This window comes from Dendrobium catenatum, unplaced genomic scaffold (genome assembly GCF_001605985.2).
Source record: "Dendrobium catenatum unplaced genomic scaffold, ASM160598v2 fragScaff_scaffold_556, whole genome shotgun sequence".
Classification (NCBI taxonomy): Eukaryota; Viridiplantae; Streptophyta; class Magnoliopsida; order Asparagales; family Orchidaceae; genus Dendrobium; species Dendrobium catenatum.
The window spans coordinates 190,194-213,492 of record NW_021319018.1 but is presented as its reverse complement, the minus strand read 5'-3'; the positions used below and the strand labels follow the sequence as shown (position 1 = coordinate 213,492).

At 33.3% G+C, this 23,299-nt stretch overlaps 2 protein-coding genes across 3 annotated transcripts; one reads left to right on the top strand and one right to left on the bottom strand.

Annotated features, from left to right (window-relative positions):
• The first annotated feature begins 3,068 nt into the window (after window positions 1–3,068).
• LOC110111195 (sulfate transporter 3.1) lies at window positions 3,069–8,847 on the top strand. Its single transcript, XM_028694794.1, is given in 13 exon segments — window positions 3,069–3,523; window positions 3,594–3,801; window positions 3,917–4,074; window positions 4,155–4,221; window positions 5,711–5,745; window positions 6,226–6,320; window positions 6,800–6,916; window positions 7,005–7,131; window positions 7,213–7,499; window positions 7,605–7,795; window positions 7,948–8,033; window positions 8,143–8,219; window positions 8,352–8,847. Coding segments are annotated over 13 exon segments (1,977 nt in total). The 5' UTR covers window positions 3,069–3,189; the 3' UTR covers window positions 8,547–8,847.
• A 10,764-nt stretch (window positions 8,848–19,611) lies between these two features.
• LOC110111188 (FCS-Like Zinc finger 8) lies at window positions 19,612–22,627 on the bottom strand. Of its 2 annotated transcripts, XM_020842949.2 has the most exons (3): window positions 22,345–22,627; window positions 21,269–22,025; window positions 19,612–19,877 (listed from the first exon to the last, which is right to left on the bottom strand). In XM_020842949.2, the coding sequence occupies exons 2-3, from the start codon at window positions 21,952–21,954 to the stop codon at window positions 19,790–19,792; spliced, it is 774 nt and encodes a 257-aa protein (XP_020698608.1). In that variant the 5' UTR covers window positions 21,955–22,025; window positions 22,345–22,627; the 3' UTR covers window positions 19,612–19,789. The 2 variants fall into 2 exon arrangements, with proteins under 2 accessions (XP_020698608.1, XP_028550626.1); XM_028694793.1 differs by lacking the exon at window positions 22,345–22,627 and having other exon boundaries at window positions 21,269–22,338.
• Window positions 22,628–23,299: the final 672 nt, after the last annotated feature.

Genomic DNA, 23,299 nt, shown 5'->3' with positions numbered 1-23,299 from the left:
GAGTACAGCGGCGCCATACACTATAGGAAAGTCATCAATTTGTGGCAGACAATGCAATGAAATTTTTTTCTCTAAAGTTCAATTTTTTTTCTAAAACTTTATCTAAACCTGTTGACTAGCAATTTCTTTCATTTTCTCAACGTTCTGCTTTGACCTCGCCCGCGAGCTCCTTTGATGAAGTTTGCTTGGCATAGTCTCCTTCGACGACGTTCCTTCCTCTTCCATCTGATGTCACACTTCCTCACTGATCTTTGTCTTCGCAGTCGTCGTATCCCCTCTCGCCGCCCGTTGCTCTGCCTCCTTCAACGACGTTACTTCACATTGATATATGATGTTCCTTCTTGTCACATCCAAAGTTCGTCGCCATTCTTCTTCGATGTTCTTTAGACACATCCTCGCCATCATCTGACTTATGATCGCATCCTTGCTCGAATCCTTCCACGACGTTCCTTCTCTCGGCAGATCAGAGATTGTTCATTGAGACGTTGTCCATCTTTCTTGCTTAAAATTTATGAATCTATTATTCATTATAATGGTGTAATAGATGGAGATATTATTAGTAGAACTCATGTTGGATGATTAAAATGGATGAATGCATTAGACTTATTGTGTAATAATTAAGTTCATCTCAAACTTAAGGAAAAATTCTAAAAATGGTGGTGAGACCTGCAATGGTTTATGGTATAGAATGTTGGCCATTAAAAGAGAAACATAATATTAAATGTTTTAGAGATGAGGATGTTGTATACAATAATCATAGCATGTTGGATGGTTAGTAGAATTTGTGTTGGATGTTTGGAATGGAGGATAATGCATCAGGCATATTGTGTGATAAATAAGTTTCCCTCAAACTTAAGGAAAAATTCTAAAAAATGATAGTCAGACATGCAAAGATTTATGGTGTAGAATGTTAGTCATTAAAAGAGAAGCATAATATTAAGTGAAGTGTTGTAAATATGAGGATACTTAGGTGGATGAGTGGCTTTACTCTTAGAATCAATTGTTCATGGTGATGGTGTAATGGATGAAGATATTATTAGTAGAATTCAAGTTGGATGATTGAACTGGAAGAATGCATCATGCTTGTTTGTGATGTTTTTTACTCATTTTACTTCTTTTTGATGTACGTATATGAACTATTGAAACTTTAACAATGCTATGACAATTGTAGAATTTTATGGAATGTGGTTGTTTATTTGAGCTATTTGAATGTTTGTTACTGTTTGATTATTATTGCTTCTAATTATTTGAATGTTTAGTTGAGCCAATACATATATATGTATTGGATCCATCCCCCATCAAGGAACTGTTCTATGCATTATGTATTATCATTGTGGAATCAAAGTTTTCTCCAATCAAATTTTTATAACATATTAGTCAAATATCTATATTATTTGTTGCAAATATTAGACGAAGAACCTTAAATATAGCATTAAAACAATTTATAGGTTATGAAATTTTTTATTGATTTAAAGAGAACTTAGAAAGAATATTACGATTAATTACTTCTTAGAACACATTATTTGTTTTCACTATAAATAGAGTACTCTTGAAGGAGGGATAAATTATTCTACACTGATATCTTCGTCTAGATCTGGAGGTCAATCAGAACGCGCAACGTCACTTTTTGCTCGGTACCGGTGCTGGGTACTGTTGGGTAACGGGTGATGTGACGTGTTCAGATTGGCCTCTGGACTATCCGGTGTCTGCACATAATAATTTTCTGAAAGAGGGATTTGACATCTTGCTTCCAAAAACATATAAAGAGAAGACGGTTAGATAGATAGAGAGAGAGTTTTGCTAACACGAAGAGAATGGAGGAATTGGATATAAGAGGCATGTCTTTTATTCTTCAAGAATAAGAAAGTTTTGTTATTTTCAACTTCATGAAGAACAAAAATTTTCAGCTAGAAGATAGAAAAGCCTAATTTGAAAACCTATAACAAAAAAAAAAAGAAGATAAATAATAGCAACTATAAAATTTTCTTTTTATTTCTAGCATTTTATGAGGAAAAATCTTTAATGTAATTCTCTTCCAAAGTCATAAGATAATTAAAATGTATGCAATTGTGACTTGTGAGCATAAGATAATCTCACCAACAACAAATACCGCCAGCTTTATCCATTATATATATTTATCTTTGCTGCATTTATTTATTATTTATTTATTTTGGAATGGATGTATTTACCCGCTGCCTCCTCCTCCTTCTTAGGAGGCATATGGCGGCATAACTAATTCCTTGGTGGACCTAGCAGTAGCCACCCATACATATCCGACTCCACAGTTGCCTACTCCACTCAAAGGAGGCTAGCTGCTCGAGAGAAGAATCGAACGTGGGTTGGGGTACCCAACCACTCTCGCCCACCAACCAAGCTAAGGGCATCTTCAACCAAAAAACCCATTTTCCAGTCCAAAATATAGTAAAACTAAAAAATGTAGTAATTCATCTCCAACCAAACGCCATTTGTTCTCCTCTTTCGTGTGCTTCTTCATCTCGTAGCAAAGGAATCGTCTTTCTCCTCTTTCAAGCCTTCTTTCGCAAATCCCGTAGGCCAATTTTTTTTTTTGCAAAGGTGAAAAGTGCGATGTCAATATTGGGATTATATTGTTCACTCCAGGAGCTTAGTTGATAATTTCGTGCTCAATTAGATCGTTTGACGAACAACATACACTTGTTTACTGTTCGGTTGTAGATGTTCTAAGCGTGGTGGGTAGCTTATTTAAATTATTTAATTATCTTTATTTGACCCTATTTAAATTTATATCATTAACCTACCATTTTCACCTATTAATTAGCATTAGGATAGACTCATTTTTTTTAGACTATCGAAACTCATAAATTTTATCCGAATTTTGAGTAAAAGGTCATTATTGACCTTTATTTTCCAAAAATCGATTTCCATTAAGTTTATTCTGCCTAAAGAAAGATCCCAGCCAAATCAAGCCCACTTTATAATATCCCTCAAAAAGGGGAACCAGATAAGCTCCGAGCCTCCTCCGGCTCATCCACACGCCCCTCTTCTCTTCCCTATATAAACCCATCCATTCCCCTCCATTTGTTATCAGCTGAACACTCATCCCCACTGCTTCCTGCTAAACTCCTCACCTCTGCTCCCAAATCCTATTTAATCACATTAATTATTCTACTAATTACATCCATTAATACATTAATTAACTTCCACCTCTCAATGGGAAACACCGACGCCGCCTACATGGCCGGCGTTGAGGTCGCCCACCGCGTTCCCGTCCCCACTCCTCGTCCCTTCCTGGACACCTTCTGCTCCAATCTCAAAGAAACCTTCTTCCCCGACGACCCATTCCGTCAATTCAAACAAGAAAAAGGCGGCCGCCGTGCCATCCGAGCCCTCCAATACTTCTTTCCCATCTTCGAATGGGCTCCAAACTACACTTTCAACTTTTTCCGTGCCGATCTCATCGCCGGCATCACCATAGCTAGTCTTGCGATTCCGCAGGGCATCAGCTACGCTAAGCTGGCTAATCTTCCGCCTATACTCGGGCTATGTACGTATCTTTTTTATTTTATTTGTGGTGTTTGATGATAGGCCGCCGTAATGAGAAAGTTGGTATGCAGATTCGAGCTTTGTGCCACCGCTGGTGTATGCGATGATGGGGAGTTCGAAGGATTTGGCTGTGGGGACGGTGGCGGTGGCGTCGCTGCTCTTGGCGTCGATGTTGGGGAAGACGGTGTCGGCCAAGGAAGAGCCGGCTTTGTATTTGCATTTGGCGTTCACTGCGACGTTCTTCGCCGGCGTCCTGCAAGCGTCTCTGGGCTTGCTGAGGTAAATTTATAGTTTTTAAAAACTATATCAGCTTCAGATCATATTATCTAATAATCTTATGAATTATGCTCGATAATTAACTAAGGTTAGATTTAATTTTCTGTGACGGTTGCAGGCTTGGGTTTATAGTGGACTTCTTATCGCATTCAACCATAGTTGGATTCATGGGAGGAGCAGCGACTGTGGTTTGCCTGCAGCAGCTGAAAGGGATTTTGGGACTTGAGCACTTCACCACTAATACTGATCTAGTCTCAGTGCTGGAGTCCGTCTTCTCTCAAGTTCATCAGGTTTATAATTAATCTGCTACTAATGTAGGAGAAGCTTCGTTGAATCTTTAATTAATTCTTTTATAATTCACACTTCTTTTATGAGCTATCAGTCTCTCCTCACCCTCTGTAAGCATTAACTAATATTTAATTTGTAGAAGATAGGTCTTAACGCATAGAATTATAATTGGTTTAAATTTTTTCTTTGATCAATCCACTTACCAAGGAGAGAATTATTAAGCTATGCACTATGTCTACACTCTATCAAATTAATAAAGATCAACTTGCCACTAAAATATGGACAGTGTTCACGTGTTATTTCTTGTTTGTGAAGCGTTATTTATTGATTTAGGTTTCATTTGGAATGACTTTCTTACTACTTCATAAAATAATTTTTGAGTACACAAATTTTTTAATTTGTGTACTCAAAAGTTATTTTATGAAGTAGTAAGAAAGCTGTCTCAAACTAAACCATTGACTTGATTTGAAACAGCTTTCTTATTGGTTACGAAACAACTTTTTAGCTCAAAATTTCTAAATTCAAAAAAAAAAAAAAATTGTGCTAAGAAACTGTTTCATAAAGCAGGAACAAAATTATCTTAAATGAAGTCTTATACTATATATACTTTACAATAATTAATTTAGTAGTTCTCGCGCCACCGTTCATAATCTATGTTTAACCACAAGCTTAAAATTAAGAGAAATTATTCAAACACTAACAAATTTAAGATTTTTTTTGGAAACTATACATTTTATAATATATATTATATAAATATCATAATTTGATTGATGCAAATAATACATACTTATCTAAATATTTTTTTGTAAAACAATTATTCTGAGCATAATGTTGACATACAAAAGAGAGGATAACTTAATTAGTGCATGAGAATCGTGTTGAAATTAGGATTAAAAATATTATGATATATGTAACGATTGATGACATCGATTATTAGTGTTGCTTTTGTAACAATGAAAGCGATATCCATATCATTTAAAAATATTCGTCTACTTTAAAAGGTTAGCCACAAATTTAGCTTTTGATGCTAATGTGTGCATGTGGCTTCTGTATCTTCTCTGTCGACCCGAATAAATATTTAAAATGCCCCCAGTTTTTTTTTTTTTTTTTTCAAATTTTATTGAACGGGCTGATCAAGAAAAAAAAGAGTACTATGATATATATTTAATAGTGAATGCAAGATTATTTTCTTATGAGAAATATTTTGAAAGGATTTGGTATCGTCCTCAAAGATAAGATTGAATACTTTAATATATAAAAACGAATATATATATATATAACTTATTTTTTTTAAAATGAAGTATGAAATATGTATATTTCATTATGGTATAATCAAATTAATATAAACTTAGCAAACCATTAAAAATAAATTGATAATTCTCTTACAATCTAAATAATTAAATTCATATTATTATAAATAAAATTATTTAAATATACCATTTTTATAATATAAAATTGTTATATTACATGCAAATTTTCATCTAAAAACAGGTCAAAGAACCTAGCCGGGCTAAATATTGCTACATAAACATTCCAAAGAAAAGATAAATAAAAATTTCTTAATTGTGGCATGAAAGACGCAGTCCCGTGATTCCTCCACCAAACGTAGGGTCATAGGGATGAGAACTCGGCGTCATCTCTTTGTCAACTATCCAAAAGCTCTATTGGCCATTGTCCATATGCAGGGCTCACAAAATGTTGTCCTCTTCTCGTTTGATTCATTATTTCTCACCCACCACTGCTTGTCTTGGTGGTGAAGAGCCGGCTGGGCAAAGCCCAGGTCCCTGGTTCTAATCCCTTGGCAAGCAGTGAAAGCCTTAAGTGTTGGCCCGTGTAAATTGGTGTCGGTTCCATGCTAGGTCGACCGGGGTTTACACTGGCCTAAAGACAGTACTTCCTCGTCACAAAAAAAAAAAAAATCATCATTTCTCTCTCTGCTGCATCAGATCAGCTTCTCATAATCTCAAGCATGTGATCTTTCTGTCACTTTCTGCTTATAGTATTGGAGCACTTCTCTTATATTTATAGACCGTTTCTTTTCTAATAAAATTTAACTTATTTCATTATTGTGAAATACAAATATTTATAATTATAATTTTCTCTCTGGATGTTGTGCTCAGAGCAAGAGAGGATCCCTGTTCTTTTGGCTATCTGCAGCAGCGCCATTAACATCAGTGATATTAGGAAGTCTAGTGGTGTATTTCAGCCATGCCGAGACTCATGGTGTTGAAGTGGTGAGTTCAATTGTTTCATTCTATAATGATATTTTATCAATAATCTTAATGAGATTAAGGCTCCGTAACTTTTTTATTGTTTCTTAAAACAATTTTTTAGTATAAAAATTTTTATTTATGTATTAAAAAATTGCTTTAAGAACCGGCTACTTTAAAAAAACAATAAGAAATTCATCCCAATTGAGTACAATAGGAGAAATAATGCTTAAACCTGTACAGACTTTGCCAAGATAAGTCTGGGCATCTTGAAGGAATCAGGATTCTCCTATCATCTCACAACTGAAAATGAGGCCAATTATAACTGAGACAGTTTATTTCTCCATTTAACTTTTATGAGAATTATTTTAATAAGGAGTTGGATTAATGTTCGTTCGATATAATTAAGCAAAATTATGTAAATAAATACCAATATATATTACCAAGAAGCAAGTCAACGCTTCCATTTTATTATAGGATCTCATTAATTACACTTCTTGCAGATTGGTCACCTCACAAAGGGGTTGAATCCTCCCTCTTTGACCAAACTGACCTTATCTCCGCCTCACATGATGGTGGCCCTCAAAACCGGCATGGTCACTGGAATCATTGCCCTTGCTGTAAGTCAAGTCAACTCCTTTATCTCACAAAATCAAAGCTTTTATTATTCTTCTCTCTCTAATCCTTTTGCCTTCCACACTAATTCAGGAAGGAATTGCTGTGGGGAGAAGCTTCGCCATGTTCAAAAACTATCACATTGATGGGAACAAAGAGATGATTGCATTCGGAGCCATGAACGTGGCTGGATCCTTGACCTCTTGCTACCTTACTACAGGTACGTAATTAATGATTAGTTGCAGTACTTATTTATGCATATATACTTATAAGTGTAAAAAATATTAATGAAATTTAACAGGACCTTTTTCACGATCGGCTGTGAATTATAATGCCGGTTGCAAAACAGCAGTGTCCAACGTGGTCATGGCATTGGCAGTAATGATCACTTTATTATTTCTCACCCCACTCTTTCATTACACTCCTTTGGTGGTTTTGGCCTCCATCATTATCTCGGCTATGTTAGGCCTTATCGATTATGAAGCTGCCTTTCACCTGTGGAAGGTTGATAAGATTGACTTCTGCGTGTGCATAGGAGCTTACCTTGGAGTTGTCTTTGGGAGTGTCGAGATCGGCCTGGTTACTGCGGTTCGTATTTTTCTTTATGTTTTTGAAGCAGATAAGCAGAATGTATTCTCTCTTAAGTTTAGTTAATATCACTAATATGTTAACAAATTATAACTGATTATGCAGGTGATGGTGTCAATACTTAGAGTTTTGTTGTTCATTGCAAGGCCAAGGATGACCATGTTGGGTAACATTCCAAATTCCATGGCTTATAGAAGAATGGATCAGTACCCCGGAGCTCAGAGCATCCCTGGTGTTCTTGTACTTGGCATTGATGCCCCAATCTATTTTGCCAATGCAAATTACTTGAGAGAGAGGTATATATGCAAGTTAGGAAGATAGTGCAAGGACATATTTATAGTATTTATGCCATGTTTAGGCTTAATTAATGACTTTGATATAGTTGGTGATCACAAAGATCTCTCTCTCTCTTTTGGAAAGTTCACAAAGATCTTTATTTGGTGTTTAGGATCTCCCGATGGATTAACGAGGAGGAAGATAGGCTTAGGGTGAACGGAAAAACCAGCTTGCATTATGTTATACTTGATATGGGTGGTACGTTAATTACATCTGCCACAAATATGATGTATTTATGATCAACGTGTGCATGTCTATGTTTTAAGCTTTTCCTAACATAATAAAGTCTATTTGTTTGCCTTCTCAGCTGTGTCCAGTATTGACACAAGTGGAATAAGCATGATGAAGGAGACAAAAAAAGCACTAGAAAGAAAAGAGCTTCAGGTACATATGCTTTGCCACCACATATTACTTTAACATCAAAAAGCATTTCATTCAAATGCATTGATATTGTTGTGTTAAACATTAATAATTTGATTAATGATTATACAAATTATGAACATATTTTTTAAACAGTTGGTGCTAGCCAACCCAGGAAGTGAAGTGATGAAGAAGCTCGATAGCTCAAAGGTGCTCGAGACAATTGGTCATGATTGGATCTTTCTAACTGTAGGGGAAGCTGTTGGTGCCTGCAATTTTATTCTGCATACAGTAAAAACTGGAAACCTTATGGAAAATGGAGGAGTTATGGGCTTAGATAGCCATGTTTGAAAAGGCTACTAATGATGTACTCAGTTATATCATCAGCTATTCTTAATCTGTGTTCAAGAAGCTCTGCTATTTCGTTGAGTTTTAGGATTGAACTTATCAGGCTAAGCATGTCTCTATGGCTACTGTAGCTCATAGAAGCCTTTGTTCTACATTGCTATTCCTTTTGGTCGATATTAGCTGACCATCTTTTGTTTTTGGATGTTGGGTTAGAGCATTTTGCCACCCTTTCTTGCAATCGTAACCAAGATTGCATTGTATTATCTTACTATTGAAGAAATGAAAGCTATAGTTTTGTTGCAAATGATTTGTTGTATGTACTTTCCCACAACAAAAAATTTCTAGAAAATGAAAAGAAAACAATAGCCAAATGAATGTGCGGTGATTGTTTAAAAAGAATAACGGTGAACAAGTTGCCCCTAACTAATCCTTAACCCTAATACTATCTAGCTAATACTTTCATGACAATTTTTCATGCATCAAATTATATGTATAGCCATCATCAAAATAAAAATTTATCAAACTTATAAACCTACAAAAATAAAAAAATTTGTTTTGAAAAGCTGCTTTAAGAAACAGTAAGAAAGCTATCCCAAACTAAGTCATAGTCATTATTTAATTAGTTGTTTCAATAAATTGTAATGCGCAATAAACTAAAGATGACGTTTTAGGGATCCCTTTATTGGAGAGCATGTATTGAATTCTTGGGGACATATTGAATGAAAAACTAACCCCTTGCATGGGATCAAAAAATTATAAATTTGGTCTTATATAAAAATTAAAATTAATAATTTTGTATTCTAATATTTTCTTAGAAAACTTTTAAGGGTCGTTAACTATTTGTTCTCCAATTGATCAAATCTTTGCTCAAAGATTTGCTCAGAAGCTTTCAATTTGATCTCAAGCCAAACAAACTTTGATTAAAGGCTAGCACTATGAGATATTGAATTGAGCTATATTCAATTGGACTTTTTTTCTCTCTCGTAGCTTTTGAACTTTTTTTCAGAAGCCATGCCCACAAGCTTAAAAAAAGCAGCCACTACTTATGGGCTTTTTGCGGCCCATTCCTTTTTTCGAAACTTTAGAAAGATGGCCCATGCATGATATAATCTTGTTTCCTCATGTCAAGAGAGGAAAAAAAAAAAGTTCAACAATAGTTACTCATAAAATTTGATGCTCATTTCCCAATATTTTTAAAGTATTCAGTATATGATAAAATTTCATCCAATATAGAAGACTCTAGAGTAGTAGAAGAATCTAGAATATTTGTAATAATTAGAGAAGGAATTTAGATATTTATAATAAATAAAGAAGACTTTAGAATTGCTAAATTATAGAAGTCTCTAGATTAACCCTTCATACGTATAAATAAGTAATGTCATGATGTTGTAAGCCAAGCTAAAAACTACTCAACAAAAGTTCAGCAATAAAATTGTTCTTCTATTCTCCCATCCAAAATCTCTATAGTTCATTGCTTGCCTCCCTATCTACCTTTCTTCCAAAATATTTCCAACATCTTGGTACCAGAGCCTCGATCGATCACTCATTGAGCGTTGTAGGAATCTTGTCTAAAATTCAATGAAAAACTCTAACCGCTCTATTGTCTCGATTCTAATCTTCAGTGGATAAAATTATGATTTTTGGTCCATCAAAATGGAGACATATTTTTACTCCCAAAATTTGTGGAAGATTGTTGAAGAAGGGTCCAATTGATGAAGATACGACGGATCTTTCGACAATCAATGAAAGGTGCTTGAAGAGAATTAACAAAAGGATTCTCAAGCATTATTTGCCTTACAACAAAGAATAGCCGACAACATTCATGAGATACATTATAGGAGTTCCAAGGAACTAACAATGTACATGTCATCAAGCTGCATAATCTAGAACGAGGTTTTGAGAATATTAAAATGAATGATAATGAGACCTCAAAAGACAATTTATCTAGAATAAAATAAATAGTTAATCAAATGAGAGCCAATGGAGCTACATTTTCTGATAAGGAAATAGATGAGAGGATAGTAATTTCTTGTAGAGAAATGTTTGATACAATAATTTATGCAATTGAATAATCAAAGGATATAGAAGCCTTATGACCAATAGAATTAATGGGCTCTCTTGAAGCACTGAGAAAAAATTGAATAGACAAAATATAATCTCTATAAAAATGCCTTTCAATATAAAACAAATCCACAATCTCATAAATTAAAAAAAAAAGAAGGGAGAAATTCACAGGTATGCACTAAAGATAAAAACAATTAAAGAAAGAGCGGCAAACATTCTCCATGTGGCTTTTGCAAAAGAAATAGTTTCTTGGAAAAGGATTGTTGGTTTAATTTAAAGGAAAATTACAATGTCAAAATTATAAAAAATAAGACATATAGAATGTACTTGTCGCTAGTGGCGGAGCTAAAAATTTTATTCAGGGGGGCCTAAATTAAAATAGGTCAGCCATATTTAGAAGGTTAGAATACATTAAAATAATTTTGTTTGCTATCTCATTACCGAAGCTAAGAAGAGCTGTAAGATAAAATCTAATAATACAAATAACATGACCCTTAGAGCTTAGAATACATAAACATCTACCGTGGGCGGTCTTCATTTGGCGGTGCTCAAGGTCATGAGTCGCGAGAAAGGAGCAAAGAGGAAGATAAACCATTAATTTTTTTCAAGTATCCAGAAAAAGATGTTGGTGGCTTCTCAGAATTAATAAAACTTTAAAAAGGAAGAATTACATAAATTAGAGCAGGTTTCTTCGTTGGCAAACTTGTTGCTCTGTTAAGCTAGTAAAATTATTAGTTTAAAGCCCCTTTAGACTTTTAGTTTTAGCTTTAGCCAAATCCTCTAGAGGATATCCTTCGTCCACAATGGAAAGTCATTCCTCCATCTCTCTCTCTTTTAATATATTATCTTATTAGTCTTTCGTTATAAATATTTTAGGGGGGGGGGGGGACATGTTCCCCTAGCAACGCCTTTGCTTGTTGCTTGAAAAGCTACTTTTTTAGAAGAGAAAGATGATAAAAATATCTTCTATGCTTGTCCAGTCGCAGTAGAAGAGAAAAAAGATACATTGTATCTTGATAGTGGTTATAGTAACTACATGGCGAAAAATGAGAATATATTTTGTAGTCTTGACAAAAATAAGACAAAAATCAAAATTGGAAATGGTAACTTTATGGAGGCAACAAGAAAAGGCACCATTGCCATTGACACAAAAAGGGGACAAGATATCAATGATGAACTTCTGGTTTCAAACATCGGTCAAAATCTACTCATCATGGGCCAAATGATGGAAATGATATTCTTTATATTTTGAGGGAAATACTTACACAATTTATGACAAACAAGATAAATACCTTGAAATAACAAAGATTAGAATGAAAAAGAACAGGAACTCCAATTTAATGGAGATACAAAAATGAAGTGGAATGAAGGCACAATGGGAGAGTCATTATTATGGCACAAACATCTAGGGCATTTAACTTCCATGGGCTAACGATTCCCCGCCTAAAGAATATGATAAGAAATCTTTCAATAATAAAGGAGGTCGATAGTGCTAATGAAGGATGCTTGATTGATAAAATACATCGACAACCATTTTCATCAGACAAAGCATGGAGTGTTAAGGAGCCACTGAAGCTTATTCACACAGATGTTTACGGGCCGATGCATACTCCTTCATTCAAGCAAAACATGTACTTCAATTTTCTCATTGATGACTACACAAGAACGACATAGGTTTACTTTATGTATGAAAAATCTTAATGAATACATCCAAGATGACTGACTTATGTATCATGCACTATTTTCTTAAGATAGAAGTAAATAAAAAAGAAAATGGGATCTTCATCTCATAAAAGAAGTATACATAAAATATGCTAAAGAAATTTAAGATGAATGGTTGCAAAATAGTAGGTACTCCACTAGACAATAAGTCACTCATGAAAGAAAACAAAGCACTAAAGGTAGACAATACAATCTATCAAAATCTTATTGGAAGTTTACTTTATTTAACATGTACAAGACTAGATATTATGTATGCAATAAGTTTACTCTCAAGATTCATACAAAGTCCAAGCCAAATTCACCAAGGAGAAAGTAAGAGAATCCTTAGATATTTGGAAGGAACAAAGGATTATGGCATTTGTTATGAATTTGCTCCCAACTCAAATTTAATAGGATATATTGAAAGGACAATGTGAAAGTTGATTGGATGATATGAAGAGCACATCAGGATATGCTTTCACACTGGGCTATGGAATATTTCTTAGGGATTAAAGAAGCAAGAAATAGTGGCACAATCTTTATATGAAGTTAAATATATTACAACAATGATAACTACAAGTCCAACCAATGGCTAAAATGAATATTTGATGACATGAAGGAGCCACAAGAAAAAGTTATAGAAATATACTATGATACCAAATCAACTATTGTAATAAAAAAAAATCATGTATTTCATGACAGAACTAAACACATTGGCATCAAATATCACTTCATTAGAGAAGCTAAGAGCAATCAAGAGATTAAGCTCAAGAACTGCAAGGCTGAAGAACAGTTAGAAAAAATATTTATAAAAGTACTTACAAGAGAAACATTTGAACAACTCCGCGGCATGATTGAAGTTATCAAAGTTTTAAATTTGCATCAAGGATGAGTGATGAAATTTGATGCTCATTTCTCAATATTTCTTGAGTATTTTATATATACTAAAATCTTCTCCAATATAGAAGACTATAGAGTAGTAAAAGAATCTATGATATTTGTAATAATTAGATGAGACTTTAGAGTAGCATAAGGATCTATGATATTTGTAATAAATAGAGAAGACTCTAGAACTGCTATATTATAAAAATCTCTAGATTTAGCCTTCATACCAATTAATAAATAGGTAATGTCATGATGTTGTAAGCCAAGCTGAAAACTACTCAACAATAGTTCAATAATAAAATTGTTCTTCTATTCACCCAAGCAAACATCTATAGCCCACAGTTTGCCTCCTTATCTACCTTTCTTCCAAAATATTTCAACCATTTACACCGAGGCTATGTATGGTTAATTGAAGACGAAGGAATCAGTTAATTAAGCTAAGAGATTAGTTTACTTCGAATGTATTTAATCAAAGTTTGGTTCTTAGCTATCCAGAACTGTCTGAAATGGTTCATATTTATGACTTCTATTTGTACTGACTTCTTATTATTTGTTCTTATTTTTATAGAATATCGAACTAAACAGGGCTGGGTTGGCTCATATTCATTCAATGATGGGCTTCATCTTGATAAGTTTTAAGGTTAAAGGCTTTAAATATGGGCCTAAAAGGCCTAGTTAGATTGTTCTATACCGTAAGTCAGTTCTAAACTACTGTGACTCTACTCATGAATGTTTTTTAATGGTGATCATGATCCAAAATCACCGAATGCAAGTAAAACTTGTTAATTTTGACTTGATTAGATGCATGAATATTGATGTAATATTTGAATTGAAAATTTATAGAATTAAATGAAAAATCATATGAACTTTGCTCAGCAAATTTATACTCAAACTAACTATCTTCATGAGAAGAGTACAATGATGCCAAATGTGTCATAATTTAAGTTTGAATGGGGCTAAAAACAAGCATTTGAAATATAGTTAAAAACTTTATGACATTATTTAATGGACTAAGAGATCTCAAAATATTAAGTTTTTGCAGTCAAAACAAGTATTTCTGTGAGAGGAAACTATGGAGCCTAAAATCACTCAATTTTAATATCATTACATTACTTAAAAAAAGAAAAGAATGATCTATAATTAAGAGAATCATAATCCATAGTTTCTTGAAATTTCTTATAATTTAGTCTAAAATTTTTAAAATATAACTAAACCCTAAAATAAGTAATATATACCTATTATTCACATGAAATAGATCTGAAATGCAAAGAACTTAAAGATCCACGGTACTCTAGAACATTGTCTGATGATCAACATCAATCATCATTGTCAATAGATCATCGTTGCTTAACCGCCAACATATTACTATCGTCGCCAAAGTACAATTATTTGACTATCATCATTTAGTTCCATCTCTCGACTATCATCACCCGGCTAACATGACCCAATTGTCATCGTCCATCCTCCGTCTTTTAATACCCATTACTCAAGTATCATCACACGCACATACGAAGTTATTTGAGAATTGCCTCTTGACCACTAGTATCAATTATCGTTGTTTCTCTAGAATATCTACTACAACTAGATTAAAGGTCAAGCTAATTTTTACGCTTTATAATCTCTTATTAGCTAATTGAATGACAAAAAATACTATCCTATTATTTCACTTGCATAGTGTACTATTTCAATTGGGTCAGACTTAATGATTGGATATCTCTTATATGAACTTTATTATTTATAATATATTTTGGATCGTATAAATTAAGATATAAAACTCTATATATAACTTAGAAAATTCCATCACACAACTACAAATTTAGCCGCATAGCATTAAAAAAAAATAGTTTGTATATTTTTATAATTATTAAATTTATATTAAGATAAATATAATATAAATTTTTAATTATTACAACTCACATAACCCTTTTTCGCATATTAGTTTGCCAAAAAAGCACTTTGAATAAAAAGCCCGCTCCAAGCCCACTTCAGATGAAAAACGCATTACAAACCAGCTTTTTTTGCTGTAGACCTGTTGCCCGGTAAGAAGACGGACCCGAGGTATCTATCCGCTGCCACTCCAAATAGACGTAACTAATATCTCGGCGGAACCTAGCTAGGCCATCCACCAGCATCGGCCCCACATTTGCTTTACCCCACTGAAGAGGCGAGGCCGTAGTAGAAGCGATTCGAATCCGGGATGGGGGTTCGATCCCAACCGTGCTCGCCCACCAAGCACCCTAAGCCTAACTATTTCAACCATTAATCTGAAACAATCCAAGGCTTCATTTGAGACTGTTTTCTTACTGCTTTCTAAAGTAATTTTTTAATATAAATTTTTTTTTTGAACTAAAATTTTTTGTATTAAAGACTTGTTTTAGAAATCAGAAAGAAAATTGAAAGGCCTTGTTTAGACAAATATGCTAAAAAAACTAACGTAGAAAACTGTAAATAAACTATTCCAAACGAAATCTAAATAGCCTCCCCAAGCTCTTACAACATTTTGTTTCATTATTAGGTTGTATGAGAATTAAACATCACTCAAAATTCATATTTCTGCAAGATCTATAGCACTCAGCCGCATATTCACTTCAAATTCAGTCCCTTGGTTAAAGCAACGCTTCCATGTCTTCTTGTACAATTTTGGAGTCAGAAAATTAAGTATGTTGCATATATAAAAAATCCAAAAAATAGAGCAAGATAGTTTAGACTCTTTATTTTGTACTAACAATATGTATACAATGATAAAAAAAAAGTATAAAAGGCAACAAAGTTTTCTTATAAAACATATAGAAAGAAAATATAATGAGATTTAGCTCATATGAAATGATTCCACTAATATATATAGTAGGCTACAAATAATGTTCTTCTTTGTAATAAGATATGACATTCATATAATGTATTAAACATGAATTGTGATTGGTGGATTATGTCGTGGAAGTTAAATGAGCATTGAGTCATTGAAATTATTTTCAAGAGAGTTTATTTTTTGTTTAGTTGTTCCCTATTGAGGAGAGAAGACCATGGACAAAGAAATCTATTTAACTTTGGTGTTAATGTTGAGAATTGGAGTTAAATTTGACAACATTGGCATGCATCGACATAGTAAGCAACGACTAGCAATGAAGTAGACAGATTTAGCTTTAGTGTCAACAACGTGAATTATTCGTGTATGCAATAGCATGCATTGACAACAAGCATCAATATTATGGGTTATATTAGGAGTCAACGATGTGCATTGACCTTATTGGTGATGACATGCATTGACATTAATGACAATATTGAGCGATAAAGTTCTATGAGCATCAACATTCTTGTCAACAAGGTTTATTATTCTCATAAGTTATGACGTGTCTCAAAATTACTGATGACAATGAGAAACAAAGAAGGCGGTATAGATGTTGGTGTTAACAATTGGTGATCAAGTCAGTGAAAGATGGTAGACAAGTGATGATAATTAAGCAACAGAGGTTAGAAGTAGGTAGTGTGAAGCGATAGTTGAGTGATGTTGGTTCAAAGACCATAGTTTGATAACACTAGTAATGAGGATGTAGTCCAGGCACATTGGTTCGAAGATTGTGAACAGACAACGATGGTTGTTGGTAGTGGTGGTTGGAGACGATCATTAGGCAAAGCTCTCTCTAAGTCAAAGTCTAGGTTCAACATCAAGCTTCTAAGTCTTTAGTTCATGTGTGAAGAATGGTCTATTTATAATTTTTTTGAGTGGCATTTAGGTAATTTGGTCAAAATCCTTAAAAGGCTCCATTGAGTAGCCCATATTATTTAATTTGATAATTGAGTGCTCTATCATGATTTATGTACCTTAATGATCTTAGAATTCGATATTTTGGGCACATTGAATTTCTATCATTGAGCCACTCTTTTCGACTCTAAGCTTAAGAGATTCATTGGTTGTTTAGTTCTCCAATTTATATTATGAAGTTTTAAAACTACGCTTCAAGTGATTGATTTGATCTCATTAGCGTCAAATCAGATAACTTTTAATGCCATTTAGCTCTGTTGCGGACTAAAAATTCAAAGCACAAATTGATAATTGAAATGATGGAGACACACCAAAATTTTTATGTGAAAAATCCTGAAAAGGGAAAAACTATGGGGCTTTGCCCAGTTGAAATGATTCCAATAATGCTTGAACATGATAAAAAAGTTAGCTCGTCTTCCAACTCAAAGACAGTGAGAATACAATGTATGTGAAAATGGACCAAACTTCATATTGGTATTCTCGATCTTGATTGAATGATAGATACTAAAAGTTTGGTAGCAACAATTAGAATAATATTCAGCAAAAATCAGATGATGGTTGGGGATCTGGCGATAATCAATAAACAGATGGAAGTTCGAAGTCAAATGGTGGTCGGGAAGATATCCAATGGTTGCCAATGAATTGGAGGAGTCGGACGATAGTTGGAAGTCGAGAGGAGATTTGACGACGGCCAAAGAACGTGAGGAAGTCTGGCGACGATTGAAATTCAGGAGAAGATCTGATGGTGGCCAACAAATTGGCAGAAATTCAATGATAGTTGAAAGTTGGAAGGAGATTCGGCGGTAGTCAATGAACTGGAGGAAGTCTGGTAACTGTCGGTGGTCAGGAAGAGATCTGATGACTGCCAGTGAAAAGAGAGCTCCCTAGCTTTTTCTTATATTCCCTCCTCATTATGTGAAGAATGAGGGTCTGTTTATAATTTTTTGTAAGTCGCATGACTAATAAATATATAGAAGATCAAGGATAAGTTTGGAGTGTTTCATTGGACGGCTGGTATTAGCTCCCATGATCATATAGCATTTATATACTATAATGATGTTGGAATTAAGTGATCTTGGGCTTGTTGGACTCGCCTCATCGAGCCGCTCGATTAAACTATAAGCATGTCACATTTAGATATCATTTGATCTTTCAATTAATGTTCTGAGCCTTTCAAGTAGGTTTTGGTCGTTCGATTTGGACACATTTGGGTTCGAATTAGACCCGAATTTAGTGTCATCGGGTTTGTGTCATTGAGATGATTAATTTGACAGTAAGTTTGCTAAAATCAGAGTTTGGATCATCCTTAATTTAATTTTTGAAGCTTACTACTCATATTTTTGCATCGAGATTCATGCCCAATCAAGGCGATTTTTTGTGACATACCGAGAGTCATCAAGACGTGGAAACATTCTGGTGAGGAATGAAAATTCTTTGCCAATACTCTGTACAAATTTTTAAGATCAAAGTTGAATTTTGCCTTAAAAAAATTGTTTCAGTTTTTACAAAAATCTGAAGTTTCTTAAGAACTTGTCTTCCTCAGCATAAATAAAAAAGAGATTCTTAAATTAAAAAAGTTATTCACTTATTTGTTAAGATTAGCCATAGAGGACATATAACCAGCTATTAAATCTCATGGCATAAGATATTATTCATACCCGAAAATAATCGCAAAAAATACATAAAAAACTGGACATAAGATTCTATGCACCCAAAAAAACAAAAAACAAAAGATTAATGTCTCAATATATGAAATATGAGTTCTATCATTAGAAAATAAATGTCAGCACATAAATCCCATGGCATTACAATTGGAGATATTTGACTTTATATGTCTCATAAAAATCAAAATTAGAGAAATATTTCATTTCTTTGAAGAACATGACTAGGTTTTTACTTCGAATCAAAATACCCGAAAAAAAAATATATATATATATATATATCGTACATGAGCAGCGCACGCTCGCACGTCGAGACCACGCCTAATGTAGCATCCCCCCATCAAAATTCTGTTTAAATTTTGTTTTAATTTGACTTGACTTGAAAGATCAAATTAGCTCAATTTTGTGTCAATTTATATTTCTACTCCAAACCTAAAAGTGACTTCGTGCCGATTTCTTATTGTCTAACCAGGTTTTTGTTTGAGACGGCTTTTTTACTACTTGTTAAAGTAACTTTTTAGAATAAAATTTTTAATTTTTGTATTAAAAAACAACTTTAAGAAGCAGTAAAATAGTCGTCCCAAACGAAACTTAGATCAAATATAGTTCAAGTCAACTAGAAATAACTAGGAATGAATATTTATATATAATATAAAGCTATTTCAAATGAAGCTTAATTTTATTTAATATTTGCAAAAATATTGTAAAGTTGTTCCAAATGAAGCTTAGCTTTCGTTTGGGAATCTTTATTTGGAACGGCTTTCTTACTACTTCTTAAAGTAATTCTTTAATTCAAATATTTTTTAAACTAAATTTTTTTGTGTCAAAATTTGTTTTAAAAAGCAATAGAAAAGTTGTCTTAAAAAAAGCCTTAATTATGTACATAAATCTTAAATAATATATAATATTTGTAAAACTGCTATAGAAAAGAAGTAACCTTTTACAGCAACTAAAAAAAATTATGATTACCTTTTGAATAAAAAAAGAAATTAAAAAGTTATCCCAATAGAAGCTTTAATTTAAAACCAATTTTCAATGATGCAATCCTCTTAATAAATTGACAACATCACCAAACAATCAAATTACTACACAATCAAAAATTAAAAAGAAAAAAGGAAAAAATAATAATAAAGAAAATATTTCTCATCCACATAAGATTTAACCCTATAATGGATCTAAAATTTCTTTGAAGTGCTTCTCAGTTCATCATCAGAGATCATCTCCTGCTGGCGGCATTCACGGCTGCAGAATGCTATCTCACCTCTGCAAAAAATAGAGTAAATTAATTAAAACATATTGCAATAATAATATAAGAAGTATATGATATATGTGGGTGTTTTTTTTTTTAATTAAGAATATTTGGTATTATTTTTTGGCCGCAAAGGACTCTTTATAAGTATAATACCAATGTTAGGAAATTACATTACAATAATTTAAATTATTCATTATTATTATTATACTTATATAATGTATTACAAATATAAATAATAATTAAATTATTTTCATGTTCTTTTCAACTACAACAACATCAAGCCTTTATCCTATTACGTGAGGTTAAGAGAAAAGAAAAAAAAAAGTTAAGAGTTCAATTATCATTTAAATATAATAAAAATATTATTTCTAATATTTTTTAATCACATCTTTTTAAGTATATCTATGCCTCTCTTAATATAGGCAAAATCTAATATATCTACTTAACCGGATCATCAGAAGACCGACGTTTTATGTGACTAAACCATCTAAGATGATTCTCTCTAATCTTATTTGTCACTAGAGCTACTCCAATCTTTTCACATATATGCTAGTTTTGGATTCTATCTCTGAGAGTAAAGCCACTTATCCACCTGAACATCATCATATCTACAAAACTTAACTTAATTGTATGCTTCTCTTTTAAAGGTCAACATTATGCTCCATAAAAATATTACAGGACTCTTCACCATCTTATATAGAATTTTCCCTTAAATTTAAAGGATATTTTTCAATCACACAATAGGCCTGACACATTTCTTTACTTCAATCATTCAACTTGAATTCTACTAATAGTACCCCCATATATTTCACGATCACTTTGGACAATAGCTCTGAGTTATTTAAAACGTGTACCCTTAATAATGACTTGATCGTCTAAATTCATAATTCTCATATTAGATCTATCAAAACTAAAATTATACTCCATACATTCGATTTTAGATATACTCAAACCAAAATCTTAGACTCTAAAATTGACATCCATAATTCAAATTTAGTCTTATCAACAAGAATAATATCATCAACAAAAAGCATACATCAGCTTCAAATGTCTAGTAAGAATGATCATGACCGAGCAAAACGTTATAGGCTTAAAGCCGATCCTCGTTATAATCCAACTGAAAGGGAAAAATACTTGGTCCAACCTCCTTACGTTCTTTCCCAAAAAAAAAAAAAAAAAAAACCTTTAATTATAATTTTTTTTCTGTTTAAATAAGAAATGGTAAAAAAAATCTTGAGTGCCCTTTGCTAAACTGTAAAAACAACTTCATATCTTAAGAGACTAAACAAATTAATGAAGAATGAACTAAATAATTAAAAGTTAATGGAGAAGTATGCGGACACTTTGATCATGGTTCAGTTTGGATTAATGGTTCCTAAGAAAAAAGAGATTTTTAACTTACCTGTACATGAAAATGTCTTCGCACACAAGCGTCTTCTTGCAAGCATGGCAAAAACTTAAGAAATCAGCAGAAGGGTAATCTGAGCTCTTGTCAGAGAATTCTCTGTTCTCCTTCTTCCACATAGCAAAGCCATTATCAGAGTTCTCCATAATACAGTTGTCAAAGATATGAGTTTTCTTTGGATTCGGACCGTGAGAGATCACACAGGTATATTCCTCCAAAAGCTCAATTTCCCTCGTCAAAAATTCAGGAGAAGGTGGAAGATCTTCGATGCTCAGATCAGGAGGAGAGAGCAGAGCAAGTTGTGAATCTTTGTTCTTGATACCAAATTCTATAGGAGAGTAAGGAGACTCAACTGACCCAGTTGAAGAATTGGAGCTGGATTCTACTTGATGGATTTGAATCTTTAGTTGTGAACCAAATACAATCATTCTACTACTGGAATTCAGGGATCTGTTATCGGACTTGCAATTTATAAGAACATCAATAATGCCAAGGCCTATGCCTCTTGAGTCTTTATTGCTCCAATGGGGCTTTCTACAGTTTTTCTCGGAAAAGAAAGGATGGTTTGCTACAGAGAAGGGTTTGATCTCAAGAATGGAGGTTGGGCTCCTAATAACCTCAGAAGAGAAGCTCCGGATGAGCTTCAAAGCAGTAAAAATAGTAGTTTTTGGATTATCAGACATCAGGTTATGGCTATTTCCAACTTCAAAATATCCTTCCTTAAGCTCTCCCAATTATAAAGATTTAATAGCCGCTGCAAACAAGAAGAGAAACAGAGAACAAGGTAAGTTCATCAGGAGAAATAGAGAAGTTCTGATGAATAAAATTGAAAGGCGGAAACCAGTAAAATACAATAAATCCCCTAGAAAAGTTCGAATCCAATTTCTACAGGTTGCAGGATTATAAAACTACGAGCACCAACCAAATTCTCTGTTCTCCAAAAAAAAAAAAGGATCAAATTTCCCAAACTAAAAAGAAAATGGAGGAACAAAAATTGAAGACATGAAAGTCCAAATCGTTAATGGTGTATTTGCAAACAGAAAAGACCAGAAAAATCGATCTTTTGGTCTTACTTATCTGTTTTCTTGAAGAACTGAAATGGTAAAGAGCTTCTCTTTCCACTCAATCACACAATGGACTAAAAAGGAGGAAGGAGATGGTGCATGGCAGGAGGAGGCAGTGTTATTTAAAGAGGGAGTGCTTGGGTTTCGCCATTTCGTTTAGAGAGAGAAAATGTATAGTGGGGCGTTGTGTTTGTTCGTTTCTTCAAAAACCGCCATGGTTTCTGATACAGGAGAAAATTAGAAAGGGCGGTTTTACAACAGAGAAGAGGAAGAGTAGAGGATTGAGGAGTTGACAATTATTACGTCCTCCGATCAGATGCACAGGAACGTTCGGTCGGAGATCAAATCCTGTCAAAAAATAAATTGTACCGAGTAAATACCTAGCAATAACGAGGAATACCATCATTTGAAGATCCAATACCGAGTTATACCGAGCTAAATAAAGAAATACCGAGTTATACAAAAGTTGTACCAAGTATTTCCTAGAAAAACTCGGTACAACTCGGTATTTCTCGGTACAGCTAGGTATAACTCGGTATTGGTCTTCAAAGAGCGGTATTTCTCATTAATATCAAATAATACCTAGTTGTATCAAGCAAATACCGAGTTTTTTGCCGGATTTTGCCTCCAACCGGACGTTCCTCTACGTCCTTACACCGGACGTAATAAAAGTTCGCTTCGCTGGCTTAGCTATTTTTTTGATATAATTTCATCAAAATTATATATAATTTTAAATAAATATTTTTTTTTTTTAAGAATAAAGGCCTGAATTCATACATGATACATTTACCCATATTGTCATTAAATTATTTTTCATAAAAGGCTGACAATAGTTGTAATGATTTTATTATGAATTTTAATTTTTATGAGAAAAATATATAAAGATACTTCTATAAATTCCTAAAATTTAAAAATAATATGTATTAAATTATTATTTTTATATTTCTTTATATATCTTTTCTTC